Here is a 15,873-nt window from a genome sequence, read left to right on the forward strand (position 1 = left end):
CACTTCCTTAGTCTTTGACCCAAGATGGCACTCAGGTATTTCATTATGTCTCCTTAGGAGCACGCTCTTAATAGGAACTAGCTGAGTTTCCTCCCCAAGTAAAGACATGAGAGGATGAAAACCACTGTGATACTAAATGGCAACATTTAAAAAATAATTTTATTCTACTTTCATTTTCCATACACTGTCTAAACGGACATAACTGAAAATGAATCACAGCTAAGTTTACCTACTTAGTCCTTTAATAACATGTAGTTACCTAAACTTGCAGTTATATAAATTTTTGACATTTTTTCTTATTTTCTACCCCCATTATTCTTTTTCTTCTTTTAATTCATTCCCTCTGGTATCCCTTTCTTTCCCTGAAGAATGATATCTATGGTTCTCTAAATTGCTTTTAATTACTACACTCACCATCACCTCTTTTGTGTCCATATTCCTTTTGCCTAGAATATTTTAACCATCTTTCTTTCCTGGATAACTTGTATATATTCTTCAAGGTTTAGCACAGACACCATCAAATGGACTAACTTAAGTCAATTTATACATCCAACTTATATATAAATATGTGTTAATGAATGAATGAAAGCATGAATGAAGCAAGTCTTCCATAAATTTTCTGGATCCTGTGTTTTCATCCCCACAGCTCAAGAAGAGCCATGTCTCACTCTGCTAATACACTCTAGTGGATCATAGTATAGGCTCCAGAGTGACTTTCTGACTGTGAATTCAATCCTGGCTCTACCTACTAATTAGCTATGCAAACTTGTTTTCCCGTGTGGTTTAGTATCTTCATCCCCATAATTGTGTCATAGTACTACCTCTTGCCTAGGGTTATTGTGAAGATTTGATGAGAAATACATAAAGGACCTAAAATAGTACCTAATTACGCCTCAAATAGTAGCTATTATTATGAACAAGGAAATTATGTTTAATATCATGTCCACTGATTCATCAATGCTACAATTTGATTGTCCCAAGCCTTCCTAAAATTACAAACTGTTCATGGTATCACAAGAAAGACTGCCTGAATGTGACAGAATGTGAAAAGTATGCTTTTTATTATATTCACATAAAATAGTCAGTTACACCAAGTTGTTCAAATGCATTGGTGAATTAAAGCCTCCAACTCTTACAAATTTTTATACATATATCTATGCATTTATAAATACACACATATGTAAAAGATATATATTTTATTCTAAAATAAAGTGCCCAAATCTTGATATATGGGGGCATAAGAAGGGGAAAAAATCATAAAGTTTTATCAGTTATAGACTGTACTTTCACAACATAGGAATCTGTTTTATACACATTTATTCAGGTATAGTGAACTTTAATCACCCACTCTTTTCTGAATTCTCCTAAGTGAATTAATTTATCCAAAATACTAGAAGCCACGTAGCCAACAATGAATCAGAGACTAGTTGTTCTTAATGAGCTTGGAACAGAGCCTTGGCTCCCCAATGGAAGGACAGTTAAGCTGCATTCTTAATTTCCCTGTGTTTTGGACTGCTGTCTTTCTGCTAAGATGACAAGCAGGGAGAAAAATCAATCAGAATCTCTAATTCTAAATCCTCTATTATCATTCAGTAAAGTCAGGGTTTGGTCAAAAGCTTCCTAATGTCTGCATCACCCTAGGCTTGATGAGAAATGGCCTAGCAGGATCTGAATTGAGGGGTCCTGTTGCCTCTGTTATAATTAAATCTTGTTGGAGCCACAGAGGAAGAATTAGGGTGCAATGTTCAATAGATCATTGAGAGAACCAACTCAAAATGAAATGGAACTCTCTGTGACAATGGAAAACTTTGTGAGAACATGTTTGACTTGAAGAGCAGAATAAGGTTCAAGAAAAACTAGGTGATTTAAGATAATTCTGAAAACTCTTACTTCAAATAAGAACTAGGGTTCTAAGCCCTGCTCCAATATCTCAAGCTACTCCTCTTGGGCTTTTAAGATATTTTGTATTATCTCAGACTTTTAAGATGATCATTTGCAGTCTTTGACAAGGAATAGAACTGAAAAAATGACTTTGAAAAGACTTTAACCTATTTAAGCAAGGTGAAGATGCCTAAAAATAGCTTAATATGAACCTAGCCATTTCAGAATCTCTGGTGATTACATGTTCAAACTGCAATAGAGTGTACCCTATTCAAGCAGCAAAGGGAGAAATCGTCCGCACTGACGCTGTATAAAACACTCTAACTTCTCAACGTATGAGAACCTGGGAATAATGGGAAGCCCAGACATTTCCCAGAGTCAGAACAAGAAATGGACTATTTTGTTTTATTTTTGGAAGTAAAAAAAAAAGGGAGGGAAAGGGCAAGAGAGAATTTCCAATTACCCGGCCCGTCTCAGAGGGGATTTTGCAAGAAGAGAGCTGCTTAACTACTGATTTTGGTGAGCATCTTGTTAATGGCTTGCTTGACATGCGTGGTGGAACTGCGTCGCCTCGTCTTGCCCTGGACCATTCTCCGGCGACGCACCTCTCGACAAAGCTCGTAGAATATCTCGGTGATGTTCCCTTCTCCGGTGCAGGCAGAACACTCATAAAAAGCACATGCCAATTCTGTGGCCAGCTTCTCCCCTTCTTCTGTACTAACCTGTCTGGAGTGGTCCAAGTCAGCTTTGTTTCCAACCAAGATGAGAGTCACATTCTTGGGCTTTTTGATCTCATCCAGGATGTTCTTAAGTGGCAGCACTTCCTCAAAACTTCCTCGGTCAGTAATGTCATAGACCAGCACAAAGCCTTCCCCCCATCGCATGTGTCCTTCCCTCTGAATGGTGTCTTCCTGTGGGCAAGGAAAAGATGGCAGTCAGGAGTCCTGGAAGTAACTGCAACATATAGATGCTGCTAATGCTAACGGTAATCCCTTAATTACTCTTCTTTATATTCAGTGTCATTAAAATTTCTTGACAGTCTGCCTATTCAAGCTTACCTTTTCAATCAGTTTGGAATAGAAACATTACTCATAGCATGATGTTTCAGGGAACTAAAAATGTTCTAAGTGAATAAACTTTACTTTCTGCTTCTAATTTTTTCTTGCCACATCATTAAATCTATAATTACAAGAACTTTAAAGAAATTATCATCTTAGTTGAGCACATTGCCTCGGAGAGTTTTCATCACAATTAAAGAATTGGTGAATAGGTAACAGACAAGTAGCCCTTCCTACACCATTCAGAGATCAGAATTAGAGGCATGGTTTAGTGAAATGGTTTTGTTTTCATTTTTTTTTTTTGTTTTTTGCTTTAATCTCCTCTCTCTTTAGATTATAGACAATTGTCCACCAGGGGCAGAAAAACAGTGAAAAATTGTGAGAGTTAAACTCAAGCTCAGGAGTTTTGGTTGTTTTTCCCTACACCCATACGCCCCAAAATATTACAATAGAAGCGCATTGAAAGTGATTCTCTTAGGAGGTAGTCACTCCTTCGTAGGAAGCTAACATGTATGATTTGAAAATGCACTGCCTTCCTAGGGTCAGATGACTTCTACAGGCATCTACTTCCTGGTCGCCCCTCTTAGAATCAGTGCTGGGGGGAAGGTGAGAGCGTACACAGGAAGGAAGTGGGATGAGAAGGCCAAGGGTATAATTAATCGCAAGAATATTGCTTGGATTAAATACTTTAATTCAAGTATTCCTGGGTCCTTGGTGACTGAAAAACATTATGGAATCCTTCAGCTTCCTAACTCTCATTTCTAGTGGTCACTCCTATCCTTGGGAACTAAATCTATCCATGCACCTGTTTGTAATCTCGGAAGTGACTGACCTCACAGTAAACTTATGTTAGTTTCCTTTTTAAAGTTGTTGTTGTTCAATGATGTGGCTCAAATTTTCTATAGGATGTGGTGAGGTTTGGAAAGAATATTACAGGAGAGATTCCTAAAACGAAGTATTCTGAAAAAAGATTCTGAGGTCATACAAGTTTGAAGAATAATATATACTAAATTCCTTAAAGATTCACCTTATACATAAGCATATTAAAGGCTCTGAGAACTTCTCCAGTAAACATATCAGTTTAACTTTATCAGAGCATTTCAAAACACATTTATCCATGAAAAAACTATTAATAATAACTTGTGATTCCAAACATATATAGGTGGGTAATTCTATTCTAGATAATATCATGTGAACGTTATGGTATTTTCAAAACCACCTTGAAGTACTGGGTAATTTACATAAGGATGTATACACAGGCTGTTGCAAATATGTTAATGTATAAAATAACTGGATAATTAAAGAAAAAAGACTGTAGGTGTTATTACTTAATTGTAGGAAAGTGTCTTAATTTTGTTCATATTATGCATCTCTGATTTTTATTTGACCCAGACAATATTTTAGCTGAACTCTTTATTCACCTGACCAGCCGTATCTAGTATCTCCATGGTGACAACTTCATCATCAATGGTTGCTTGGTGTCGGTAAGTTGATTCTGAGGGAATGAACAAAAAAAGAAGGTAAAAAGGTAAATAAGTGCATAATTTAATTTGATCCTTAAAATTACAAATTAGTCACAGGAGTGTGTCTGTTTTTATAGAATAAGGGAATGTGCATCCTAGGAAGGAAAAGATGAACGTGCAGGAATGTGCCACCTCTTAGAGCTCCTGGAAGTAACAGGTGCTAATGTGGGAGCCAGAGGCATTCAGGATACAGCATGGGAGAGTCTCTTTGCCTCTGCTCATTTTATTCTCCTGTGAGACCAGCTTCTTGATGCTCTCTGCCTTTTAAAATGAGGCCTCCGCATCCTAAAGTGAGAAAGTGGTTCCCAAAAAATGCATTCTACTTTGATACTCCTAAAAATTCCATTTCTGGACATCGCTGTTAATTCATGTTCCTGAGAAGATGACATACAAGCAGGAGCTACTCATTTCTTTCCAGATCTCAACGCTAGAAATGTAAGAAACACTAGAGGGAAGTGGACAGCCATTCATGTAAAAAATGACCAGGTAAAGCTCTGAGAAAACCTTGGGGCAGTAGAAGGTTGTTGGACGTCAGAGTTTAGGGGTTGGTGAGGAACAGCTACCCAAAGTAGAGGAGGGATAGGCAGCAGGGAGGGGAGATGGAACAAAGCAGAGTTTGCTTGTTCATTTTTGCCTCTTCAAGGCAGAAAAATGATAGCAGCTCAGTGACCACTGGAGGCTGGTAGGTTAACATGAGAGGAGCCTCCTAGCTCTGCTGGGGTCAGCAGAAGATTGCAGGTGCAAGAGCACTAGGTGGCTCTTAGTATGCCCCTCCAGCATGAAATGGAAACCAGAGGTTAAAATAAATACCAACTGGTACTGCCTTAAATGAAAACTAGAACAAGTGAAATAAAGAACTCAATAAATGATTGAGCTGATGAAGGTCAGGTTGAGGAACTCTTCCAGAAGGTATCAGTAAATAAGAAGGAAAATGTAAGAGTAAAATATAAGAGACATGGATATTAGAAATAGACATGTTCCTATCTCTCGTAAAATGAACATCACAGAGAGAATAAAATACATAGAGGGATGAAAACATTTGAGGTTGTAATGACTGAGAATTTCCCAGGATGAGAGGCATTGAAAGACTTCAGATCAAAAGGGCTAACAAGACACAGGAAGGAAAAAACGTCCCATATCTCAACCCATTACAGCAAAATTTAAGGATATCAATGACAAAGAGAAAAATTTTAAAGGATCTAGAGAAAAAAAGCACCTACAAAAGGACACGACTCCCGACTCAGATTGACAATGGACTTCTCACCAACAAAACTGAACTCAAAATCCCAAGGGAGTAAAACAAAGCAATGAAACTACATCAAAAGCAATCCAGAATTACAATTCTAGGTGATCCTAATATATCAGGGCAGAGGTGGGAGAAGAGGCCAGAGGCAGGTTTGAGTGAGCTAATGTTCTTGTCTTATTCCAGAAGGTGAAAAGAAAGAATAGAGGAAAGACAGCTAAGTAGTCAACTCAGCAAATGAGAAAAGGAAAACAGAATAAATCCAAGAAGAAATGAGGAAAGAAGTAAAAGAGAAAACAGCATAAAAAAATTAGATAAGATTAACAAAACCCACGCATGGTGCTTGAAAAGATTTAAGAAAAAAGAGATGGCAGGGCGAGGTAAAAATCTGGCAATATTGACCAGTAATTTAAGAGAGAATGTGCAATCAAACGAAATTTGACATAAAAAGAAAATAACTACACATTCTGATGAAATAAAAATAAAATAATATTAGGAATTATATACCAACAAATTTCAAACCCCGATAAATTCTGGGAGAAAAAAATGCACAGATTGGCGCAATGAGAAATAGAACACTTAACTTGATCAATCGCCAGTAAATAAACTTAAATGCTAATTGTAGATTTCTCCTAATCATAAAAAGCAACTGCATCCAATTGGCTTTATAGGATATTTCTATTAAACATTAAACAAGTTGCTCTAGAAAATAGAAAAAGGGTGGCTACCCAATTCCTTTTATGGGGCATTATGCTAACTCTTATAAGAAGTATTATAAGAGTAATAAGAGAAAAAAGAAAAGAAAATTGCAGGCTCATTTCATCCTTGAACATAGATTCAAAAATTCTAAACAAAATATTACCCAGTTGAATCAAACAGTGCAATAAGGAAAGTATATCATGATCAAATAGACTTTATTTCAGGAATGCAGTGTTTAAAATCTATTGATGCAATTTAACACATTAAGGACTAAAGGAAAAGAAATCATAGGATTACCTCTATAGATAGACCTATAGCATGATAAATTTATATAAATTTAAATTATACACAAGCACAGAAAAAATATTTTTTAAAAAAATATGTAATAGCTAGCACATATTGCTTACCATTTGAATAAGAATTGCTCTAAATGCTTTACTCATATTAACTCATTGATCTTCACAAATACCTCACATAGTAATTATTACTATGAGCTCCATTTCACATGAGGAAACTGAGGCACAACAACATATAATAACTTGCCAAAGGTCACACAGGTTAAGTGGTAAGTGGTAGGGTTGAGATTGGAACTCAGGAAGACTGGCTTTAGGAATTCTAACTACTCTGCTAAGTATCAAACACATTAGATTATACATCTAAGGGAAAGAGGACGGCAATAATGTCAGAATAGGGATGAGGGAAAAATAAATTGAAATAATATAAATATTATAAATAATAAAATAAAATAATAATATAAACAATATAAATATAACACAAATAATATAAAGGCTTTGCATGCACACGACATGGTGCCATGGGTAGAGCAGTATGATTGACTCAATTATTTACACCTAAACTACACAAATTACCAACCAAGCAACCAACTAACCAATCGACCGCCTGAGCAAGTAAACCTAGACATTTCTCTCCCATCAGGGTAGGGAATAAGCCAGCCCTTCTACTTATTTTTTTTCTGTCTATCTCATGTTTCTGATTTTCATTTCTTCATCTCATAAACTACCTTACAGGTCTTTTTCGACCACAGTTTTATGTTACTTTGCTGTAAATATAATCTCCTACTCACAATACAAACTGCAGAAAGGAGGCTTAACTGAGTAGTGTAACCTCGCCTTCTACCTGCCATCAGCCCCGTGTAATGGTCATTGCCACATGCATGGCACATTGCTGAAGTACTTTCTGAAAAATGAAATTAGAAAATGAGATTATATTAATCTCATTATTTGATTAATGAGAGTATATTAATTCAATGTACTTTAATAAGTGTATTTTCCATTATTGTCATTCCCCTAGAATATCTAACCCATAGGTGGTGTGTGTAATGCTTGCCAATTCTAGAATGTTCCATCCCCCTACTTTTTTATGTTAAATAGATTATTGTTTTACATGATTTAAAGCTCTAAAATACCATTTATAGCAACTGCTTATCTATGAGTGTTCTCTCAACTTCCTTTTTCATCTTCAGTGCTCCAGCTTGAGGAGGACAGGCCCAGACGGCAGCACACATGCTAGATCCATGCTCTTTTTCTTTCTCCCTCCACTGTTCTGTAGTGGCCTTTGTACCCTTTCCTTTTTAAAAAGGACTGGCATCAGCCCTGGAGCCTGGAAAACAGAGTTCTGGGCTCTATTCCATCTCTTTGCACCAAAAGTTGTCTGACAGACAGGGATATTTTTCTCTGTTGCTTCCATGATAAATAGGATATGTATTTCAACCACAGAAGGCCACAGTAGGGGGGAAACAGAATATAATGAAAATTGTATGAAGTTGTGTGTTAACTGAAATGAAAATGATAAAATGCAGGAAATGAGGGAATGTCCGCCACAGATGTAGCAGTGGGTGGCAGCAGTGATGTCATCGAAGCTCTGTACTGGTTTAACACCATTTCAAGCATTTTTTTTTCTTAAAGCCTCTTCTCTCTCTCTCATGAGAAACCCAAACTACATGTGAGGCAGTGGAAGTATTGCCTACAAAGGCAAAATGTTGTATATCCATGTGCTAGCCTTTCTAAAGATAATTCTAAAAAATGTATTTAAGTACTCCTTGGAATTAAACTGTATTAATTTTAAAAGATAAGGGAAAATATGTATGTGTTTAGAGGGTGGACACATTTTTCATTTTGTTCATCCTAACACAACATGATCATTTGAGTCTTTTTTTTTTTTAAAGATAGGGGGATGATTGTTTAAGAGATGCTTCTAAATGAACCAAAATGTTGTATACTGTAAGACCAATATTAGTTTCAAGATGGAATAGGCATATTAAAAATTATATCTGAATGTCACTATATATGAGAGATATGTGATTTAAATCTGCATTCAGTAACATTTTTATAAATAGAAGTATATTTTTTTACTTTAAGAGAAGTTGATGCTCAAAGGGATATTGTATATGGTTAATCCTAATTTAATTTTATTTGCAAATTTCAACATATTAATACAGACATTTGGCCAGTACAGTAACAAGAGCAGCTAGTAATGCTGATTTATGCTAGAATGGAAATTGTAGCGACTTGAGTTCTATTGCTGGTCTAACCACAAACTATCCACGTAATCTTGGATAAATTTACTTTGTTGGACTTGTTTCCTTATTTGTCAAATGACAATCTCAAAATTTCCTTGCTGTGTCAATATTAAATAGTTCTATGAGTTGGCCAAGCACTTCTGCTTTAGCATCCAGCTGAGAGAATTTGTTCTGAATGTGTCTCTCTCTGTACAAGACTTCCCAAGTTTGTACAGAGGGAACTGTAACGCAGGCAGGAAGAACCAATCGCAAAATCAAAGCACCAGTGGGTCCAGTATGTCTTCCATTTCCTACCCTCACTCCTGTCCCACCGGATAGAGACACCATAATCCATTCAAACAGAGTAGAGTGCCTCCTATACAGCAGTAGTAGTGGAAGGTGCTAGAATATAGTCTCTCTTTTTCTCTCCAAATGCCCCCAACACACACACACACACACACACACAATTGCTCATGATCTAAGGTTTTGACTATATTCTCTGCCACGATCAGCATTTCCAGAAGGTAATATGACTCTTGGAAGTATAAATTCTTTTTTAGAATCTAATCAGAACATGGATCCTGTTGTTCTCCAACCAGAACATGGCTGCCATCAGCAGCAGCAGCAGGTTTTCCTGGTTAGACAGTCCAAGTCCCAAATCTTATAGGCTTCAGTGCTGGTTTTCAAACGTTATTCACAGACCAGCTCTGGCCTCTGACAAAGATTTCACTGGTCCACATTGAAATGAGAAAAATTTAAGAAAAACAAAAATTGTTCAATGTAAAGGATAGATCTTTTATCTTAGATTATATCCTTCAAAGCACTTAGAAGTTAAAAATATTTCCTTCTCTTATAAAATGCGAGTGCCAGTAGCACGTATATTTAGTTCTGCCTCACCTTACACCCTTGCTAACATCCCTAACTGGAATTCCGATGATAGTTCCTCTCCATAAAAAAACAAAAAAACAAAAAAAAAAACACCCCAAAACTAAAACATTGGGTCTTGAAATTTAAGAGTTTGGAAATCACTTGCTATTATAGTAGAAAGCATTTCCTTCCTAGAATCATTTCAGAGCAGTAAATATTCCAATTTGTTAATATGTTGAATGCTGTTCATGGTGTTCAGCTTCTCATGGAGCAACAATTCTGTTACAGGTTGAAAAACTGCCTCATGTTTCTAAGGAAGGCACTGAATTTAGAATTAAAGACTGTTTTGTGAAAATATTCCACTTCTTTTTTTAAATGTAGCTTTCCCTTTGAGTGGTGGATTTGAAACTCTATGATGGTAGGAAGTTAAGCCCAGGAAATGCTGACTGCTCTTGAATCAAACAGATTGGGAACTCCTGTAGGCTAGAACATTAGCAACTTCTAGCACACACACACGTGTACACACACACGTGTATACACACACACACACACACAAATCCAGTTTCCAGGATGAGTTAATGAAGCCCTCCCCTGGGAGAGAGTCATGTATCTGATACTCCTGAAGTCTGATCAATGCTCTTGTTGCTTAGCAGCTGCAGTCCTCTTTGAACAGTACAGTACAAGGTCACTGAGTAAAGTTTCATTATTCTTAGTGAAGGAAGCCTGCATTACACATTACTGATGCAGGCAGATCTCTATTAATAGCAGTTGTTTTTCAGAATGAAAAAAACAAAAGGGAAAATGGTTCACTTAAGACTAATTAAAAATAGTAATGTTAGTTACTAGAACATATTCAGAGAGAGTTAAAAAGTTTTATGAGACCATTTTTTATAAGCTTCATCTTTTGTTGAGATGTATTATTATAACTTAATAAAATTAATATTTTTCTACTGAACTATAATAAATAACAATAAATCCTTAAGATTCTCAGGAACTATAATCTTTGTGAACCTTATGTAAGTAATAAAAGTATAAGAGAAGATGAGGCTGGCCTCATGGCCGAGTGGTTAAGTTCCCGCGCTCCACTTCTGCAGCCTGGGGTTTCGCTGGTTCAGATCCTGGGCGCGGACCTAGTACTGCTCATCAGGCCATGCTGGGGAGCGTCACACACGATAGAACTAGAAGGACCTACAACTAGAATACACAGCTATGTACTGGGGGGCTTTGGGGAGAGGAATAAAGAAAACAAAAAGATTGGCAACAGATGTTAGCTCAGAGCCAATCCTAAGAAAAAAAAACAGAAAAGTATTTACAGACAATAGATGATGAATGTTTTTTTCTTAAACCAAGTGCATTTTTAGATCCAAATATATCATTTTAAGATTAGATTTTGGCTATATGAAAAACATGTTAAAATTATTGATGTTAAATAATTTATTTAAAAGCAAAAAAAGAGAAGTAAAGATTAATAAACGTAAAAACATGTTATACTTTTAAATTAAAAGATTCCACATCATCAGGATGTGATTCTTCTCAAAGTAATTTATAGTCTTAATGCAATTCCAATCAAAATCATGGCATGTTATGATACAGTTTTTAAAATTGACCTGGAAGAATAAACTGGAGATAGTAGCCAAGATAATTTTGTAAAAAAAAAAAAAAGGAAAGAAGGAAGCCTTTCTCTACTGAGTATCAACAAGTTCTAAAAAGCGTACAATTATCAAAAGTCCAGGTTAGATATGAAGAGCAAGTCTAGAACTGCATCCTAGTGTAAATGGTCCAAAATGCAAAAAAATGCAACATGGGGAGTGGTGGGGAAAGGTGGGGACTGTTTGATAAATACTAGAGGGACAATTGGGTCAATTGTGTGGAAAAAACGTTGGGTCTTCACCTTGTACTTCTCACTAAAATAAGTTCTGGACAGATTAAAATATTAAAAATTAAATAAATAAACTATAAGACCACTCTTTGTCCCCTTCCCTGTTCAGTTTTCCTTCATAGAACTTATCATTATTTGACATATATTTATTTGTTGACTCTTCTCTCTTTACTAGATGGTAAGCTCAAGAAAAGCAGAGGCTTTCTCTTTCTGCCTATCGATTTGTCTTCAGAACCTAGAATAATCTGACATATAGGAGGAATTTAATACACATTTGCTGAATGAATAAGTAAAAGCAATGAAATGAGGCACAGGGGAAAGAAAGCTCCCTTTTAAACTCAACCTATGTAACCTTGGAGTGATAATCTAAAAACAAACAAATAAACAAACCCAGGAATAATCGTTGCCCATTTCACCATTCTGAGTAAGGCCCACTCAGCCTGGGGCACCCCATGCCTGGTAATAAAATGATGTATGTCTTTCCCTCTGTGGCTGGATTTCAAAGTTGTTGCCCTTTACAAAACCACCTGGGGTCCTGAAGCATAACAAACAAGAATTCAAAGGCTTAATTCAGAGTAAAATGTTAAGCTTAATTTAGAACCCATGGATTTTCAGTTTTATTTTGAAGTTGATAAATAAATAGATTTCTAGTAAGTACTCCGTTATGGACTATGAAAAATACATGTAACGAACACTTCATACATCAACATTATTGCCACTTTCAAGATCCACAGACATCAATTTTTGCTTCTTTTTTTATTTTTTAAATAGGCTTAAATCAGATTCATCGGAGAGAAGAGGGGGAAAACATAGTTTATTTATACATTTTTTCAAAATCAGTATTCACAAGTTTTATTTTACTGTTACACTCTCCCCAGCATGCCATTCTCTCCCACACCAGATTAGCCATGTCCACTGTATCCTCTTTCTCTCATTAGAATGATGCTACATTTCCTGATGGAAGAACATCACATTGTATCCACTTCCTTCTTGTCTCCAGTTTGACCTGATTTCTTCATCTATGCATTAAAATTGCATGGTTCTGAGCAAAGACAGCATGCAACAACATCTAGCTTCCTAGAGGTCTTCTTTGCATGCTTCAATAAAGCAGCTGCAAGGTGCTTAAAAATGTTGCAACAGAAAATGTCATTTTTCTTTTGGGTCATAAACTTTGATGCAAAAGGAGAAGGAAAGAAAATTCGACCTACCGAGGGTTGGATCGTATTCCCAGATGAACCGTTTGGTCAGAAATCTCACTACAAGAGCTGTGGGAAAAAAGAGCAACATTTCAAACAAATATATTAATTCTCTTATAGTCCTTGCTGTAAGGAAAGAGAAATATCTCAGACTATTACATGTGTTTAACATTTCTTGGCATATAAACCCAATACATTTATTTATGTTTATTCAAATACTTTCTCAATTTCATATTGTGGCTTAAAAACTGGTGTAAGGTTTTAATGAATTTATTGTGCATTAACCAATAGTTTAGATTTGTTCCTTTAGTCATAGAATTAAAAACAAACAATATCACAATGTGAAAATGTTCACATACAAAATTTTTAGCAAAACCATGAATTCAGACATAAAGTATCACAATACAGGTCTCTGAAGTTTGAATATTGGTAATGATTGATAATGGTGAGTTAAAATGTGTTAATTTTTACAGATTGCTAGCTGGCAATTTGTATTATAAAAAATATTCAAAATTAAGGATTTTATTAGTAATTCATTAAAGCTCATCAAAAGTGATGTTGATGAAATACTCACAGTCAGTGTCAGGACCCGGACCTGTGCTAAGCATACCGTCCGTGTGCATGATCTCCTCAACCCTCAGTTCATCCCTATGAGGCAGGTACTAGGATTGGTCCCATTGTTCAGATGAGGAAACTGAGGCTCTGAGATGGTAACTAATTTAACTGAGCTCACCTAGCTAGTTAGTGGCTGAGTCAGGATTTGAATCCAAGAAGTCTGTTTCTAAAGTCTATAATTTATCCATTGTCCTAAACTGAAGTTAAGGCCTAGGCCATCTGGATAATATTTAACTAGAAGATGGGTCGGAGAAAGAGAAGTGCTGAGGTATGTGGACTCTTGTCCTTAAAACTGGTGGAAGACATACTCACCACTTCTTATACTTGTATTATAGTTGAAAAGAGTGGGTTCTTTTTCAAAAGGTTGGCACCTGATCTAACATCTGTTGTTAATTTTCTATTTTTCCTTCTTCTTCTCCCTGAAGCCCCCCACTACACAGTTGTATATTCTAGTTGCAGGTCCTTCTGGCTCTGCTATGTGGGACGCCGCCTCAGTATGGCCTGATGAACAGTGCTAGGTCCACGCCCAGGATCCGAACCCCAGGCTGCCAAAGTGGAGTGCACGAGCTTAACTACTCGGCCATGGGGCTGGCCCCTAAAAGAATGGTTTTTAATCTCTTCAAAAAAATTTTTTTGGTAGTGTCACAGACACTTCAAAAATGGAATGAAAGCTTTGGATCCTTTCCCTGGGAGAATGTATATACACACAATTTGGCATATAATTTCAGTTGACTCATGAGCCCTCTGAAGACCCTTGATGGTCTTTCTGGGATCCCACTGGATCTAACTAAAGAATCAATGTCTATCATATTTTATAGTTTAAAAATATCTATTATTAGGGTATTTCTATTTTTTCTGAAATGCTGTGGCTGTAGTAGTCTAAAGATACTCCTTGAAAAAATAAGACTAGTTAGTTGAAAGTTACTGTCATTATCTCATTTGTCCATTGCCTCTGTTAGGATTAACAGAGGTATATACCCCCTACCGTAGCATCTTGTATGAGAGATCGCAGTGCAAATTGCAATGAGAACCTAATAAAACAGACCACAAGCATATGTGGCTTGGCTGGAGACTGAAAGTAGCAATGTTCTTTCTAATTACAGAGTGTGAGGCTGGCTTTCAGCCAAAATATTTGCAGTGCCTAAAGTAGCAAGGCCACTGACCCTATAATACTTCCCACAGTGAGCGAACTTGTGGTTTTATCTGCAATTTTCAGTCTGTCACTGTTCACTCTCTTGAGATCAAGGCTTTTTGTTGCATGCAAGAAGTAGTAAGCACTAGACAGATATTTTTCCATTTTTAAATCAGCAGTATTAGTAAACATAATTGCCTGCATTATTCAAAGAGTTTCATCTTTTGTTAGAATAAATAGTTTTAACTCTAAAGTTTACAACCTAGAAAAATTCATTTATCTGGCATCTTCAAGCAATGACCTATTAAAGAAATTTTTTACATAAGGAAAATTTGAAGTACCCCAATTCCAAGACCATTTAAACTTTAGTCATTTCTTGAAGAAATCTTTCTAAAATGTATTAGACATTCCATTGCCTTTCAAAACCATGTACACTAAACATAACGGAATCATGTTTAAATGTTTGGATCTTCATTAAGAACCTTGATTTGTGCCCTGTGCAGTTACGTGGCAATACTTTTAGAAGCTGCAGAGTAGTTGAGTCAAAACAACTCTAGAATGCCAGGGCTTTTGAGTATTTTTAGTATGAATACATGTATTCATACACACATATATAATTTCTTCTTCCCTCAAATACCAGGGCTTTGTTTTGGCCACAGTCACTGAGACTACCTTTATTATGCATCTGTATGTCTACTTTGTTACCTTTCTCATTCTAAAGACTGATAAGCCATATGAACAGGCTTGTTAGAATTTTGTCTAATACTGGAGTAAATTACCTCTGGGGTTCATTTATAAGGAACCTATTCTATTACTATAGACATGGTTCCTGTGCCTGTCTGAGACACGGTGTTTGTTGTTGATGAGTGATTCCTGCTGACTTCTGGGTTACTGGCTCAGTTTCAGCTACCCTCCTTCCAACAGGGCAGTGTTGCTGGGCTTAATCAAAGAAATCAATCTCAACTTCTTTATGTTCACTTTTTAAAGAGACACACATCATTATTTGACAGTTATTTTAACAATAGAATCATAAATTTAAGAATTCAATCTACTTCAAATGTAGTAAAAAACATCAAAAACTGCTTTAAAAATTGACATGTCATATGTTCATCCTTTGAAGACGTTTTTTAATCTCTCTCTCTCATAGATTCTTCAGGGAAAAGACAAATGAATTTTCTATATTTTTAACTTTTTGATAATATTTTAATTTAAAATTTCTAGTCTAAAGAATGAAAATAATTTTATATCTGTGGAAGTGATAC

At 36.1% G+C, this 15,873-nt stretch overlaps 1 protein-coding gene across 2 annotated transcripts in view; it reads right to left on the reverse strand.

Moving 5' to 3' along the window:
• Window positions 1–1,044: 1,044 nt before the first annotated feature.
• The window catches only part of RERG (RAS like estrogen regulated growth inhibitor), a 113,930-nt gene continuing 99,101 nt past the window's right edge, over window positions 1,045–15,873 (reverse strand). For both annotated transcript variants that reach the window (XM_014834254.3, XM_070494315.1), the window contains exons 3-5: window positions 12,877–12,933; window positions 4,361–4,434; window positions 1,045–2,792 (exon numbers count right to left, since the gene is read on the reverse strand). In XM_014834254.3, coding sequence (XP_014689740.1) covers window positions 2,385–2,792; window positions 4,361–4,434; window positions 12,877–12,933 — 539 coding nt within the window. In that variant the 3' untranslated portion in view covers window positions 1,045–2,384. The remainder of the gene's footprint in view (window positions 2,793–4,360; window positions 4,435–12,876; window positions 12,934–15,873) is intronic.

This window comes from Equus asinus, chromosome 22 (genome assembly GCF_041296235.1).
Source record: "Equus asinus isolate D_3611 breed Donkey chromosome 22, EquAss-T2T_v2, whole genome shotgun sequence".
Lineage (NCBI taxonomy): Eukaryota > Metazoa > Chordata > Mammalia > Perissodactyla > Equidae > Equus > Equus asinus.